The sequence below is a fragment of the Plutella xylostella genome, chromosome 3 (assembly GCF_932276165.1).
Source record: "Plutella xylostella chromosome 3, ilPluXylo3.1, whole genome shotgun sequence".
NCBI lineage: Eukaryota > Metazoa > Arthropoda > Insecta > Lepidoptera > Plutellidae > Plutella > Plutella xylostella.
In genome coordinates, this window is record NC_063983.1 from 6,978,663 (window position 1) to 6,996,253 (window position 17,591).

General features: G+C 37.0%; 1 protein-coding gene across 7 annotated transcripts in view; it reads left to right on the forward strand.

Annotated features, from left to right (window-relative positions):
- The window catches only part of LOC105381839 (dual 3',5'-cyclic-AMP and -GMP phosphodiesterase 11), a 158,643-nt gene that overhangs the window by 45,773 nt on the left and 95,279 nt on the right, over window positions 1-17,591 (forward strand). For 6 of the 7 annotated variants that reach the window (XM_048623129.1, XM_048623134.1, XM_048623143.1 and 3 more), the window contains exons 2-3: window positions 6,232-6,284; window positions 7,523-7,594. Coding sequence is in view for 2 of the 7 variants with exons in the window: in XM_048623152.1 (XP_048479109.1) it covers window positions 7,579-7,594 (16 nt within the window). In the remaining 5 variants the exon portion in view is untranslated. The remainder of the gene's footprint in view (window positions 1-6,231; window positions 6,285-7,522; window positions 7,595-17,591) is intronic. The other variant, XM_048623154.1, reaches the window with a different exon arrangement.

Here is a 17,591-nt window from a genome sequence, read left to right on the forward strand (position 1 = left end):
GTATAATGACTAGTAATGATGATGAATTTGTCCATAGGTGTAAGTTTGTGCTTTGTACGCTTCCATCGTTTACTTTTTAATTCTTTTCACCCGAAGAAAAAAGGGCACGTTTAGCCTTTAGTATTTGGCTGTGTAAAATTGAGATTTATGTGTCCTGCTGTTTGAATAAAGTCCTGAAATTTCCACTTGCAAACGCTTTGTGTCATGGAGAAAAATGGGCACAAGCAAGCTCGAGAGAACAGTAGGTATACATGCAGTTACTGTAATATGTACACGTATTGTAATATACAACTGGGTTTAGAGTATTATGTATCTGACTGTGACAAAGAAGTAAGTACCTACTTAGGATTTCTTTATTCCCTAATGAAGTCGGTCAGATGACAGATCCTTTCTCTCAGTGTTACCTGCGGTGTTACAGAAAGAGTCTACGGTTCGTGTTATACGAGTGTTTTTGGATAATATGTCTATTATAATAAGTGGATTATAGGGAATGGGGCCAACAGAATCGATGCGAGTGTGAAACTTGCGTGAAAGGAAAGGATGTCCTTTGTAATGGATACAATATATTATTCATAATACCTACTTATTGTCGCATGCCCTATTAAATATATATTATAATGTTTTCGAGTCCGCGTTATTTGCTCTTGAACCTTGAAATTTTAGTGTCATTTATAATTATTAGATGAATGCAATATGTATATACTTCTATGTCATTTCCACATACAACCACTTTTGGATAAATATCATATCATATGAGCTTGGTTGTTAAAATAGTCAGTAAGTATGTAGCTGATTTTTGTTAATAATATTGCCCGTAACCCTAAAAATACATATATCAGTCCATTTATACGATAGCCCATTATTCACACGCCCTTTCCTTCATATCCAACCAATCGATCAGGAGCAGGATTAGGCTTCCTCAGCTGTCAGAGCGGATCCCCCATCTTGACCCACAAAAAGTATTACCATATTTTCCTTGCTACTTGTATGAAAAAGCGTAGTCAATATAGTCCGAAAACGTGCCCGCAATATTCTAGTAGGGCAGTAATATTTCACCCCAGATGCGATGTTCAGTAACTTTCCAATTTGCCTCGTTTATAACTAACTTCCCGTTTAATTTCCTGGAGCAAGTCTGCCCGGGAAATACAGTGGGAGATATTTCAAGTAAATAGGTGTAGGGGAAATGTGAATCTCATGAGCCGGCAGCAGAGAGTTCCAGATAATATATATACTATGACAGATGAATTCTCGATTTACCATTTCACCAGTTAAAAGAACACAGTCGCCTCTTACCCTATAGGAGTAAAAAACATATCACAACTTTTTAAAATTATACTAACGTCAATAATAATGATATGTCATTGATACATGCATAATGGACGCACTGATTTTTTTTAATGAAACTTCACTGTTCGCCATTTCAGGATTGTAAGAACGCTCTAGAATTTGCATCGTGTCATTTAATTTCGAACAAACAAGTCCTAACACCCTTTCATACCAACTAAAAAGTACCGGAAGAGGATATAGGCACATATGTATATACATAATAGGTATATAGGTTCGATATGACTCGTGTAAACACGAGTAGTAGTTGGGTTAATTAGATACCACCCCAGCACATAACATGCACGATAGCACATGTACCGATAGGCTAAAATGTGAATGTAGGACAACATGACTATTTTCAGCGTTACCACTACAATAGTTGGAAAACTGAGTGTGTACCTAGAGTAAGTTAGAAGGTAGAGTATTATCGTTTTTATAGGTACCCTGACTACTGTAGTTATCTTTTTTGGAATGGAAAATCGCTCCTTTTCATAGGTACGGTCAGGTGCAGAGAAACCTGACCCCCCTCTCATAGTAACAATGCTTCTGAATGATACGGGTACCTACAATGATGAAAAAAAAAAAAAAAAAAAAAATCAAAGGTCTGTCAAACATAAGTAAAATAAAATAATTGTCAAACATAAGTAAAATATACACAGACTGACGAATTGAGAACTTCCTCCGTTTTTCGAAGTCGGTTAAAAATTATACAGATCTCTATGAATTTACTGATGGAAAAATATTCTTGATTCTCATTCCAAGTCAGTTTATTTCTCAAGTCGTGTCATATTTTACTTCGCCGTCCAAACAAAGGGATTAGAAACTAAAGTTTTAAAACACTTAAGCTCACGCTCTGTTTCAGAAGCTAAAAGTTCAAACCAGTCGCAGTTAGGAATTACTAATAAAAGTTCATGAAACTGCAGAAAAGAAGAATTAAGGCAGCATACTATATTTGTGTTATTATACATAATACCTACGGACAGGATGTTAGAACAATGGAACAGGTGTACTTTTTGTGTCCATTATTGCCAACGATTTTTCAGATTTCTTCAATGAGTTGAAAATCAAATTGAAATTGAAAGTAGAAATCATTGAAGAAATCTCACATGTACATATTTTTTTACCCCTCCCATTGTATATAAAAATATACGTCGCCTTAAGAGAATCCCTCTTTCAGATAGAGCAAGTTAGCTAAAACTTTAACACGGGGTGGAAACAAAAGTTATCCTGACGTAAGAGCGGAATCAAACATACCTACTACCACTATTTTTGCTTAGGGATTGTTCCCGACAGGATCACAGTTTAATTACGACCTTATATTTCGGTATGTCGTTATCGACTCTTTAGGTACTAAGTAATATACTTATTATTCTATGGTAATATAAACTTAGACACAAATACTTCAGATTAACACATTTATTCAGAATTTTTTTACTGAAAACTTTTAAAGGAAGCGAAGCTCTCGAGAAAAGTTCAAACCATAGAATAACAAGTGCTAGTCTCGTTATTCTATGGTTCAAACATAATGATACTCTACCTAAATGTACAATAATACTTATCGGGAGCATTTTATTTAACTTTAACACCCTGTATAATACGGAATGCGGATGTACAATAAATGCCTGAAACATTTGAAGCTGGTATTTGCAATAATGTCTGATTACATGCCCACTTGTTTTTACAGAATGTTCACAAATATTTTCACTATTTCGTATACTACAGAGCAAAAGCAAAAAGTAGCCGCCGAAAAATTCCTTTTTTACCCGACTGCCGAAGGAGGAGGGTAATGTTTTTCGATTATATGTATGTATGTATGTTTGTCTGTTTCTTTGTTCCCTCCTATAGCCTAAACGGCTTGATAGATTTTGATGTATGAGGTATCGTTAGAAGCGTCTTAATTGCGCGATGGTCATAGGCTATGTGAGTGACGACATTAAAATGTGTATAGCGCCCTCTAGAGGACATAAAGTGATGATCGAAAAAAAATATTTTTTCCAACTATGCCGTGTGGGGTATCAAATGAAAGCGCTTCATTAGCACATTACAAAAATATGCATATTGTAGATAAGTATTTAAATCACAACACCTAAATTATTGAAATTAAAAATATTCATAAATTAAAACCCGACTACTGACATAATATTTCATAAAATATCTTCTTCTTCTTCCTAGCCTTTTCCTTATTTAGGGTCGGCTTTGTGCGTCATGTCACGCCATTTTACCCTATCCTCTGTCATATCCTCATTCACTCCACACTCTCTCATATTTTCTTTCACACAATCAAGCCACGTCTTTCTTGGTCTTCCCCTCTTACGCCTTCCTTCAGGTCTCATTTCCAACACTTTCTTTGTCACATAGTTATCGTCTCTTCTACTGACATGCCCAAACCAAGAAAGACGATGGCTTTTCAACTTCTCCACTATAGGAGCCACTTTCATACTTCCCCTTATATACTCATTTCGTATTCTATATTTTCTTGTCACACCACACATCCATCTCAACATTCTCATCTCTGTCACATCCATCCTTTTCTCATCACATTTCACACACACAATATTTCATAAAATATAAAACAACGAAAAAGTTACAAATAAAAAAATATAATTATAAACAAACAAAAAACCCGACTGCACGCTAAAAAGATGAAAACAAGCCCCAATGTTAATGGATAGTATCGCAGGCGGGGCAGCTAAATGGTGAACCCTCTGCTGGTCGCCGCCTGCGATACTTTCCATTAACATTGGGGCTTGTTTTCATCTTTTTAGCGTGCAGTCGGGTTTTTTGTTTGTTTATAATTTTTTTTAAAATAATTTATGAAGTAGGTAGGTACATACATTGTTTACCTAATCGAAGAACATTTTTCATTCAAGTTGTAGGTCTTTTTTTTAACTTACATACCGATATAGTAAGAACGCGTTATTTCATATCGAAGTATACTATTTACACAAACATTTAATTGTGTATGAAGTGTATATTTTAGTCGCATTATTGATTAGTTGCCAAACTGAATTCCTCCCATCTAAATATACACTATGATGTAACTTTCTAAAGTAGCTATAACTACAAATCAGTAAAGTTAAGATATAGGTCCTTTATTGTAATAGATTAGGTTCCACTCATTAGTAGCCATAGCAGCCGAAAGAATCCTATCCTACTAATACATTCGCGAGCGATGAAAAAGTTTCACTCACGAAGTGCCGAAACCATATTTAATGGCACTAATTGATTCTAAACATTTAATTTAAAATGGGTAGCAATAAAACGAGTGACTGTAAATTACAGTTCTAAGTGTCAAAATTAATTAATTTGGGTTATAGAATTACTAAGTGAGCGACTGACTGCGAGTGACGAGAAATCAACAGAACAGCAACTTACAAACATTAATTTGAGTTACTTAAAATACAAAATGAGCAGCTTCATAATATTTGAACGACCTAATATTTGTTTGAGTGTCAACGTTACGTCCTGCATTTTTTTCAATATTTGGCAAATGTATTTTTTATACTGAGCGGCATTTTATCTTAAATGAAGTGTTTCGAATACAAAAACCACTTTGAAATAACACAATAATGAGCAGAGTATAATGAGCTCACATTTAAAAAATAAAAATAATATGAAATAACTATTTGAAGAAACACTATTCTATTAGTTGAGAAATTTTATTATTGAAATATAAGGGTAATTAAATAAAACAATGTACTCCATAAAAATAAAGTAATATGCATGCATTTATTTCAATAAAATGAACAAAAATTTAAATAATACGCTTCAGTAAACTAAAAAAAAAACTTGTTATTAATACTAAGAAACATTGATAGGTATGAGGAGCCCTACTACTCATCGTCACTGGTAAATAAGTGCGGGCTTGGACTTATTGGACTTATTGTTTGAGCCGAATTGATAGCCCCAAAACGTGTTTGCATACATATCTATTGAAAAATTCGGGACAGTCGCACGATCCTTTTTGCCAGTGCACTTAAAAATCTGTAGTTTTCATTAAAAAGCGTATCAAAATAAAAAACATAAGTCCTCAAATAGAATATCAGTATCCAATAATAATTAATAAAGCAGCATACAAAACTTTGCTCAAAGTGAACTTTTTAGTAGTTCGCTAAGTATAACCTCACTTAGAAAAATCGAATATATCTTAATATTGAAGTTGCCCTCTCTGTATTTCCAGTCGCTCACTTAGTAATTAAGTCGCTCGGATAAAATTTTAATATCTGAAATGGATTTATCACAGTCCACTTTTTGTAAGCTCGTTCTGGATTTTATTATAAATCAATATTCGTCGTCAGTTTAGTTAATTTTTCGCTTACTCAAATTCATACCGCTCAAGTTATTAAAACAGTATGTCATCATCAGTCGCAAAGTTTTTTTTTGTTCGCTCGTTTTATAATTCTCCATTTAAAATTATTGAAAAATATATTTACGTATTTAGCTTTTTTATGCGTTGGTAAATGTACCTACATATTTCAATAATGCAGACGGGGTCATTAAGTAGTCTTTTCCAACACGTCCAGCATCTCCATAGTATTAAATATGGTGCTAGTCACTGGAACTTTTTCATTTCTTGTGAGTGTATTATAAACGTGAAAGTTTATTCTGGATGGATATTTGTACACGGGAAAACAGCTGGACCAAAGATTACAAATTCTGGTAGTATGTACATGTAGGTAGTAAGCTGACTGGATTAACACTTACTTTTCATCCCGGAATTCCCACGGTAAAATAAAACTCGCGCAGCAAGCCATATAAATTGGATTCTGCCTTTGAACCAATTCCATTAAGTAATTTTCCCTATTTTATTTATAGGTTTATTCGTAGAATTTTAATTGTTAACTTTCTTTTCGTGCTTCCCCCGCGTTCCTTAATTAAATTAATCTGTTGTTGTTTTGTTTACAGGTAGCCATTGAAGTGGCAATTTCAGCGGGAAACTTTCCACTGGGGCCGGGCGGGTAAGGGGATGGTTTTTTACTTGTAAAGTCTGTTTTTAATCTCAAATACAGCCAATAGAACGATACGTCGCTTACTGCTCGTTTCAATAACTCTATCTACCGATGACTGGTAGTTACTTTCATACTATTTTGACAGGTTGTAACTTTTAATTAGTTAAAATCGTATGAAAGTACCAGTCATCGGTAGATAGAGTTATTCGCGTTATCGCGTTAATCGCGGGACAACCGACTGTTGATGAACCGTTCAGAAACTGTCAATTTAGTATCCGAGATTAAAAAACAGACTTTATTTATCTAAATTCTTAAAATGTTTAAAACATGAATATTTAGCGTGTGAAGCATGATGAGTGTCAAAGTTTCTTTAGATGTTTTGTTCTCTTTACTGTTAAAGTAGGTATGGTAATGGTAGGTATGGTAATTATTCCGTTTTCTGAAATACAAGATCACATAAATGAATCACATGTATGTTACCGCAAATTTCAGTTCAACAATAATGATTTAAAATAAATAGTCTTAATTTTCTATCTTAAAAGAACCCTGTTGTTGTGTATGTTTTTTTCATATTTAGCGCCATCTAGCGCTGAGTCACGAAACGAGGAAAAGTTTTAGTTGGCTGCCGCCCTCTACATTACAGTCTACCGCATGTCAGGTTTTCCAGCTTCCAGTAAAAACTGTGGATTTCACATGGACGTAGTAGATGTCGCTACCGTGCCTTAAAGGAGGATTTTTACTTTATAATTTGTTCAGGGTTCACCCTCTTTTAAACAATACGAACTAGATGGAGTTTCTTTGCAAAAGAAACGTTTCGACAAATAACACTTCACTTTTCCAGTGAGCTCTTGTTTTGAATTAGTTTCGTTAGAATATGTATGACTTTAGTAACTATTTAGTGTCGCGAGCATAGGATTCGATACTATTTTCGAATCTACACGAAGGGTCACTTTTACCAAACGCTAAACGTATTTAAATCAAATTTTAAATACATTTTGTACTAACTGACAGACGTATGACAGGCTACTAAATACGTTTAGCGTTTGGTGAAATTCCACCTAACACATGGAAAAAACAAATGTCACTTTTGGAACTAACTTTGCCTTACATTTTGACAGTGACAGTTGACGATACGCAACGTTAAGGGAGGATCAAAACTTGTGCTCACGACTTAGCTTTGTTTTTTTATGAGACGCTGCGTTTCCTTGTATGGTTTGGTTCTCACTGGTGAATGCTATTGTCTGCAGTTGACGGCTTCAAGCTGGCCTCTTCGGGCAGCCCGGCGCAGCCGGTGCAGTGGCGCATGCGCAGAAAACCAGGTGAGCAAAAGAAAAGGAAGATTTTTAAAATTTTTATTTGCACCAAAACAAAAAAAAGGCATGCAACCTTTGGATCGAACAGATAAATATCGCTATAACTTATTTTGTTATTAGGTACACCTTGATTTATCGAGACTTGCAATAACGAGTTACCTACTTTTTAAATATTATTTAGGGGTAGATTTTTCTATGGATTAGTTTACCACGTTTTTACTATTGGTTCGTCAAATGTTTGAAATTTACAGTAGCCAGCGTTCTATCTGTATAACCTATATAATTAATAAACTAATGGTTTACCCCCTTATGTGCCATTCTGTTATTAACTACACTTTCAGGGTTTCAACTTATTCCCATTTCCGTATGCCATTATGAAGTAAATTCCCCCTTAAAATACAACCTACACTACAAATATTGAAAGGCGAAGCTGCAGTGTTCCGCAGTAAATCTTTTACTGTTGTGATCGAATACGTGATAAAGATATATAAAATATAAGGACGGTTTCTCTGAGAACGGTACGTTTATAATAATGTGTATCGTAAATGTCGAACGTTTTACGATTACGTTTGAATGTGAACTTGTGAAGATACGCGTTGGCTATCGTATAAGATATATATGTATGGAGAGGTACTTAAGTATGTATAGGTATACAATACAATTGAATTGTAATCTAATTATGTTGTAAGAGGGATTAAAATCTGGCATATTGTTAGCGAAATACGTAAAATAAAAGTCTGACCTATGTACGATTCTAAAACTCTTTACAGCTTTTCCCGCAATTAATTAACAGCGAATACAACTCGCATTATGAAACATAAACATGCCATAAAATGGACTTTCATTTGAGAGATAGCATCGAGTAATTGTATTCGGGACTCGCCGGGCTATTCCTGTCTGTAATTTGATTACGAATGACATCTTCAATCGCTTTTTCGTGATAGCAAATTGAGTCTGAAAGTGACGTCATCACTGCCTCTCGGGCAGTTCCTACTCGACCAGTTTGATCTGTAACCCTCGTGGTAGTTGTGATATTTTACGCCTTGCCAAGTCTTGATAGTTTGAGTTGTAATATACATAATAATTGAACGCCTGTCGAGTCCGAAAATGCTGTCTTTGCAACGGTAAAAGGTGGGAGATTATCATTTTCTTCAATGGATGAAGAAGAGTAAAGTGTGCCACTTTCGTGACAGAAATTTTGTTTCCCTAATATACCTACTTTTTGTTGATGTTTCTGCTGCAAAGTTATCCTTGTCAGTCTCTATTGGTCATAATATCATCATGAAACAGATTACGAAAGACATTATAATATGCAGCTGCCCTAGTACGGTTTAGATATGTCGCAGGCAACTGGTTTAATCTCGTGTTTGATTGAACCACTAGCCCGTTCATTGGATGGCGCTATTCAGTTGTATGACTAAAGGACAACTCGTCAAGTCGTTGATTGTAACGTTCGACGTCTTGACTGAACATCATTCAGCGAAGTCGTTGAATGGGATATAGTATAGCAACTTTGTAATGTCTGGTTAGGGTGAACATCACCAGACAAGAGTCAACAAAAAGGTTATGTTACAAAACTCTTATGTCACAAATTAACTAAACAATAACAATAAACGTACCTTCATATTGTTGTTCATAAATATCCAGTTTCGCCACTTTTTTTCTTTGAAACTATCCGCCCGCGGAATAATAATAGGTAAATCCATGTTGTCACCCTATTTTAACACAATTAACGCACTTTAAAGCTAATTTATTTGCAAAAAACTAACAATATAGGTGCTTTTTGTGTCAGCTGTTAGCTGTTAGACGCCATATTTGTTTTATTCACCACCTGACTGATTTTAAGTCAGCTAACTAGTTGGACGTTTTGTGACGCTTGTACAATCAACGTTCGGCCTAGTCATACAACTGAACAGCGCCATCCAATGAACGGGCTAGTGGTTCAATCAAACAGGAGATTAAACCAGTTGCCTGCGACAGATACATAGTTATCATAAACTTTTCGTTGTCTCGCATACCTACAAAGCGGCGCATCTACCGAAAACTATCAGACTGGCTCCTTTTTGAGTGGTCGTGTAATGATACTCCCCCAACACTTTTGGTTTCTTGAAAACTTTGTTGATGGGGCTTTTAACAAATTTGTTTGTGAAGACATCGGCTTAGTAGAATAAAGGGTCGCGGTCCAACCGTTTAATTGAATAAACAAAACTGGTATTGAGTAATAAAACAACTTTATTCGAATAAAACAGTAATTTACTGAATGTTAGGTGAAACTGTAATGATGACCAAATGATCTAGGGCAAACACTAGATAGCCTACGGGTTTTCACCTCTATATAAAATCGGTTACTGCCAGTTTCAATAACTCTATCTACCGATGACTGGTAGCTAGTTTCCTACGATTTTGACAGAGTCTGAAAGTAACTACCAGTCATCGGTAGATAGAGTTATTGAAACTGGCAGTTAGTGGTTCAATAGTTAAAAGCTAACTAACGAAAATTCATCATTCTATTACTGAACACCGAGGGTTTTTTTTCGTTCACTTATTATTATTAAAACTGTAACTACTGTAAGAACAAAACAAAATGCAAAAAAAAACTTAGTCGCAGTTCCGTTCTTAACGAACTGCAAACTTACAAAGCTCACGGTCAACAAGCTTTAATAAATAAATAAAATATTTTCATTTACACAATTATAACTTATATTATATTCCAACTTTTCCAGGCTGGGAGGGTCATTTTAGCTTGCGGAAATCGTAACTTTGGAGCGCTGTTCCGCCAACCACGATTCATCTCGTTAAGTTAAACGCAAACCAATCGTATTAACAGATACTGTTCGGTCCAAACAAGTACATAGATAGGCCTAAAGTTGGAGCTGTAACACTTTGTACCACTTATTTCAAAGTAGGACATTAAATCAACAAGCAAATTTTTTTATGGATCTGACAGAATGTTCTACACAACACGATGTTGCTCAGAAGAAAGATTGCAAATAAGGTCAGTTGATTGCTAATGTGTCGGTGGTTGCCACCACCACCACCACCGTGGCACGGTAGCTGCAGCTCTCATTTCTTTCGCCATTTCTTTGTGAAATGGTGGTAGTAGTAATATTAAATTGTAAAAAGTTCGGGGTCTCCTGGCACAGACGTTTATTAATGTCTAAACGGAGGCTTCAACTTCTTGTTGTTAAGATTACTCTAAGGCCGTGTTTCCAGTAGGCAAACTGTTAGCGACCGGCTGAGTTTGCGGCGTATCGATTTAGTACGCTCTTCCATATATATTTGAAATGGAGTGTCCACAGTCTGCTAGTTTATTACGCAGTTTGCACGGTTATACGCGCGCTGACTATCTCAGTATCTCGCCGCTATCAGTCTGCCTACTGGGGACACGGCCTAAGTTGTTAAGAAAATTAGTTGAAGCAATAAACTCATTTGTTTATTATATTAATTATAATTTTTTATTATATTTATTGAAATTTTACGTCGATTAAAGAGTTTGAAGTTGCTAAAGTAACCCTCAAAAGCACAAAGGCTCCGCAAATGTTTAGCTTACAAAGGCTTGTCCGGTATTCATAGGAATGAAACACAATGCGAAGTCATAGCTGTGGAAATGCCTCGTCTTTGTCTTTTATCCTTTTGCATTTAGATTTAATTTCCTTCAGCACGTTTCTTCAAAGATTGATATTTATTATTGTTGTTTGCGGCGACTGCAATAATGTATATTATCATAAGTAGGTACTTACTTACCTAATTATTTACAGTAGTTCAGTTTTTCAGTTTCAATATATTTATTACTAATAAAATCACAAAACTCATTGTTTTATTTTATTTTATAAATGATTTTTATACATGACCCACAAAACCAGTGTACTGGTTTTTCTGTGGATTAAGACTTCACACTTTAGACTACGTATTATTACTCTTTGATTATAATTATTATTTCTATACCATCATGCACTTGACTTTATAAAGCAGTTTTTTTATGATATTAAACCTCTTATTCTGCCCGCCGCTACGCTAACCTACGCTACGGTAAAGACATTATTATGTTAGTATGTAAATACAAACTTACCACGAATTCGTAGGTGTAGATAGAACTAAAAAAAATATGGACTATTAAATAATTGCGCAAAATTGAAATAAGTATTATTAACTGGAAAGTTACACGTGCCGCGTAAATTACAACGTGGCGTCGTACACTGTTCATGTTCAGTTAATAATCTTCTGATGGGGCGTGCTAGTGTTGCTGAAATACGATAGTTTTGCAGCAACACTATAGGCCTATATATCTCATCTATTTCGATCAATATAAAGATATAAATCAATTAAATATCAATCTCTGAGATATTTAAAAAAAATCGATAATCGTGAATGAAATATGAATATTTCATTAATTTCCAGCGACAATTTTGGTAGTATTTCAATTTTACCTAAAATAACGATACCATCGATAGAGTATCTTTACTGACTGACGTGGTTCCTTCAACTATCGATAGATTGATTGTAGACTAATCAACTAGCACAACACTAGGGCGTCCTAATTGGATTCACTTATGTAACAAGACCCATGTTGTACTGCTAACTATAAGGAGAACCCTTTACCTATGCCCCGAAGCAACGGCAAACACCTATTTATGACCTATACATTGACCTCCCTCCGTGTCTCCTGATTTTGTGTAGAGAGTGGCCCTGTAAGTTATGCTCCAAACAAAAAACAAGCTCATTTTGCTGGTGGGACAAGGGCATAATGGGTAACTGACAAATAATGTCCTTTATTTCGTTTGGAGCTTTGCTTATAGGCCCACCATGTATAAATGCGTTTGTGGTTAGTTTAATAACCAAAAGCTTATTTTTATAAGCGTGTCGGTGGCAAACACTAGATTAGGGTTTGTCATAAGGTTCGGTAGGATACATACTCTACTCAAGAACCGTCAAACGTAACGGTCAGTTGATGTAACCAAACTATCAACATTGCACATTCAATAAGGTATATTGAAGATTCATTCATTTTCGACATCGCCTCCTCAATAGTTAAACTAAACTTGATCATAAAGTAAAACCTCCTTAAACTTAATAAAAAAACATTCTGGAAAAACAAATAAATAAACCGACCTAGTATCCCCAAAGGGGTTTATCTTGTTTGTTCTCGGAAGTAAACTGTTAAAAGAAGGAAAGCTAAATCCAGACTTAGAATTGTGTTTTATCTTTGTTTCGTATGCCTGCCTACTGGGCGGTATCTCTGGAGAATCAACTTACAACTGCGCAGGAAAACCGAGGGGAAATGTAACTAGAAGAAAATTTACTATAGTTTGGGTCTAGGACTGGTAGGACGTAATATTATGGTAACAGACTGATTTCTCGGTAATTTATTGCATCATATAGAAGGTGTTATTTAAACATGTTTTTTTTTTAAATATAAAATCTGTTTTTATGTAGGACAGGTAGGTACAGGTAGGGTTTTATAGGATCTTACCAGAATTGGTGTCATCCGTTATGTCCGGACTCCATATACATACATAAACACATTGATAGCTATTCAAGCTAGAATAGTAAGCTAATGTTAGTAGTAAGCTACCAAACTATTACTCCTGGCTAGAGGAAATACTTTTTCGTTAGGGACGTTGTTGATATATACCTACCTATATGTATATTTTATAAAACCGTTGATTATGTATACAGGTATATTATGTAGTAGTGAGAAATTGGCAAAATGGCCAAATATTTTGGAGGACTTTGAGCTTTATATGAATGAATCGAGCACGCGTGTTGCACGTGCCATTCACAATTCCGTCAGCGCTTTCCTTTTAAGCCCAAGATTCTATTAAATTTCTTAAGAATTAAATATTATGTTCAAAATTAATGAATTCCAAAACACCTACACTTGGGAGCAATTAAACAGGTGGAACTTTTTTATTGCTCCCGAGTGTAGTACGAACGTATTATACTCGTAAATACCACTCATGATTACATCTAGATGTAAGTATGTCAATATTTTTCTTATAAGTTAGTGATATTGATTCTTTCTGGCTAAACTTGTAAAGCGACTAAGGTTTGATTAGCAGGCTGATACAAAAAATAATCGTAGGCTTTGATGATTAGACTGTTCTCTTCGTCGTATCCGACTACAAAGTAACTAGATAGTCTAGAATAGTCTAGATACAGTTAGTTATCGTTAAGAACTAATATGGAAACTGGTACGTGATCGTAAACTAATTTTGACAACCATCATCCGATGATGGTTTTTTCACCTACACCACCAGTGTATCTACCTATCGCAAACTTTCTTTAAAAACCATTTTCAGATTCTATTTTTTTATTGAATTTGATAATAAATATATCGTAAATGTTACTTAGCTTAGACTTTGCTATAGGGCCTCAGGTTTCTTCTTTTGTTGCCAATATGACTTTGCGATACCAATACAACCCCTTCACACAGTTGCAAAATACCTACCTATTTTTAGTACTTATAGATTTTTTTATTTGGAATGACGTTGCGTTGATATTTACATATTTACTTATTTATAAATAAATAATACTAAAATCACTTGAGACTATATACTTTCATATGTGCTTGTCAGTTCAAGTGAGTGACAAGATGTAATTAGAATTTGAAATGAACATTACAATTGACAGTATTAGGTCAAATGGAATAAGTATTTTTTTTAATGTTATTTAACTAGTTTATTTTCTAATTAACTTTCCTTCATCACCCCACTCATTTAAAAAATATGGTGTGACTTATATTAATTTAGGATACTGGGGATTATTCTATTCAATTCTATTCTCCTGGCACGCTCAATAAGTATAACACCGAAGGATGACACACAGATACTTAGAAAACCCGGTAAATAGAAACGTATACTCCTCTTTTTCGGTCTGGAATTAATTGCTCAGCAACGGCCGTCCAGATTTTCAATTTCTCGTCCAGAATTTATTGCGTTGTCGCGATTGTAATATCTATCGTGTTTCAAAATTAATCACGATGTTTTTTTCTTTTTTAAAGACAAATAGTAATAGTATAGTGGACTAGAATTTCATATTGGTAAATGTTTGTATTTTTTTGAAACGCACGAAACTGTCTCTTTTTTACTTATACCTTAGTTTTCCACCAATCAAGGATTGGCTTGAAGAAGTTGCTTTTTGTCAATAAGCCCGCTTCGTGTAGTTTGTGTACTTCCTATTTCTTAATTTATATTTTGTATACAATAAATACCCGACGAAGTTTTTTCAGCATAACCAGACAAATACGAGATTTACGCATCGCTCAGGAAGAGCCCTGTCCACGGCTAGTATTTGTATTTGTCTCGGTATAATTCCAGCATGTGGCGCACTCTGACGTCTTTCCCCGGAGATGCCGCATCCAAACCCCGAGTTGTTTTGTTACTCATAAAATCCTACAATATTACTGGTGACGTGGAATTCTTTGATGGGAAATGGGACTTGGGAGTTTGATTGAAAATACCTATGGATAATCTATGGGGTTCCGGGTCACTAGCTTACGAAAAACAATGTTTCGGAGCGCTGCTGTGCTAACCATGACTTTAAACCATTTGCGTTAAACGTACCGATTGCATGTTAGCTCTCGAATCCTCCTGTGTACAAATCACGAATATTGTGGCTCTATATTGGCTCTGGGGTGTAAGGGTTCTAAACATCCGAAATGAACCAATTGCCAACCTCACCTGCCCGTGGTGCACCCTGCTAAATAACAGACGAGGCTCTGGCGACCGGATGATGGCGGTATAACCATCCAAAAACAGCTACACTAAATCCCATAGGCCGGCGATGGGCAGCAGCGTCACCGGCACGAAAAGTGTAGCCCTGCGATCACAAACCCGCATTGCCAAGCGTGGTGATTATGGCAAAATCCTCCATGGAGTCACACCCAAAGCCCCGGCCCCCAGTTCCCGGCAGCCCTACTATTCCTGACTACGGCAGCGGTCTAGGTAACGGTAGGGCAGGGGGTGCGAAGAATCCCCGGGTTACGAATGGCTGCCATCAACGACTACAACTGGCGACATACAACGCACGGACACTGAGAGAGGACGAGAAGATGGTAGAACTCGAGGTAGAGCTTAGCAAAATAAAATGGGACATCTTAGGGCTACGAGTATCAGAAGTCCGTAGAGAGGGCGAGGACACGATGACCCTGGAGTCCGGCCATATGCTCTACCATCGCGAGGGCGACCAACTGTCCCAAGGTGGCGTAGGATTCCTCGTCAACAAGACCCTTGTCAACAACGTAGTGGAGATCAGCAGTGTGTCGAATCGGGTAGCGTACCTAGTACTAAAACTAACCGAGAGGTATTCCTTGAAGGTCGTACAGGTACATATATGCACCAACCTCGGCATACTCTGACACAGAAGTCGAAGCAGTATACGAAGATATCTCTAGAGCTATCAAGTGTACTGCTAAGACCCAATACACCGTTGTGATGGGGGACTTCAACGCCAAAGTGGGAGTACAAGAATGCGACGAATCGAGGGTAGGACCTCATGGCTTTGGTAGCAGAAACCAGAGAGGGCAAATGCTTGTTGACTTCCTCGAAAGGGAGGGGCTGTACTTGATGAATTCTTTCTTTGAGAAACGGCCCCAGAGGAAGTGGACATGGGCAAGCCCCGATGGTAGGACGAAAAACGAAATCGACTTCATTATGACTGACAAGCGGCACATATTCAGAGATCACCGACTTCTCCGAGGTACTCTGAATATTAACTTCAAGCTGGAGAGGAGACGTCTGGTGAAGTCGACCCTTCGTCCCACACTGCACCAAATTAGAGCTGGCAACACCAGCTTCCAGAGAGAACTACAGAGCCGATTCGAATCGCTGGAAACCACTACGGATATTGACGCGGATACAATCCAAATAGTGAAGGCCCTTCGTGAGGTGGGCCACAGACATTTTAGCATGAGAAGCAAAAGCAAGGAGTCTAAACTTTCAAGCGAGACACTCGAGCTTATGAGGCAGAGACGCGAATTTCCGTCGGCAGGTGACACTTCGTCAGAACTACGGGTACTCAACAAGCGTATAAAGAAGCTGATACGAAGAGATCTCCGTCGGTCCAACACACGCGCCATAGAAGCAGCAATTGAGCAAAATCGGGGGTCAAAAGTCTTCGTTCAGCAACTTGGGAGAAGCCACTTGACGAAGTTGAAGTCTGCAGATGGTAATATCGTTGCCTCTAAGCCGGAGGTTCTTGCCGAAATCGAAGGTTTTTACGGACAACTTTATGCTTCACACGCGCAGAAGTCTGTAGCTCAGCTCACCGATTCCAGAGCGCCACTAATACGCCACTACACTGACGACATCCCTGACGTCGACATAGGCGAGATTAGGATAGCCCTTGAGCAGCTTAAAAACAACAAGGCTCCGGGTGAAGACGGAATTACTACAGAGCTTCTGAAAGCTGGAGGTATTGCAATCCTCGAACAGCTCCAGAGGCTCTTCAATTCGGTTCTTCACAATGGCATTACACCGGAGGCATGGTCTGAGAGCGTCGTGGTATTGTTCTTTAAGAAGGGTGACAAAACCCTTCTGAAGAACTATCGACCGATCTCGCTTTTAAGCCATGTATACAAGCTGTTCTCAAGGGTTATCACGAACCGTCTTGCCCAAAAGTTAGACGAGTTCCAGCCCCCAGAGCAGGCTGGGTTTCGAAAAGGCTTTAGTACAATAGACCATATCCACACAGTAAGGCAGATTATACAGTAGACCGAAGAGTATAATCAGCCTCTGTGTCTAGCCTTTGTTGACTATGAAAAAGCCTTCGACTCCATCGAGACCTGGGCAGTTTTGGAATCCTTGCAGAGATGCCAAATCGATTGGCGCTATATCGAGGTGTTGAGATGTCTGTACAATGCCGCTACTATGACTGTCCAAGTACAGGACCACAAGACAAGACCTATCCAACTGCAACGTGGAGTGAGACAGGGGGATGTGATATCTCCGAAACTGTTCACCAATGCATTGGAAGATGTCTTTAAGACGTTGGACTGGAAAGGACA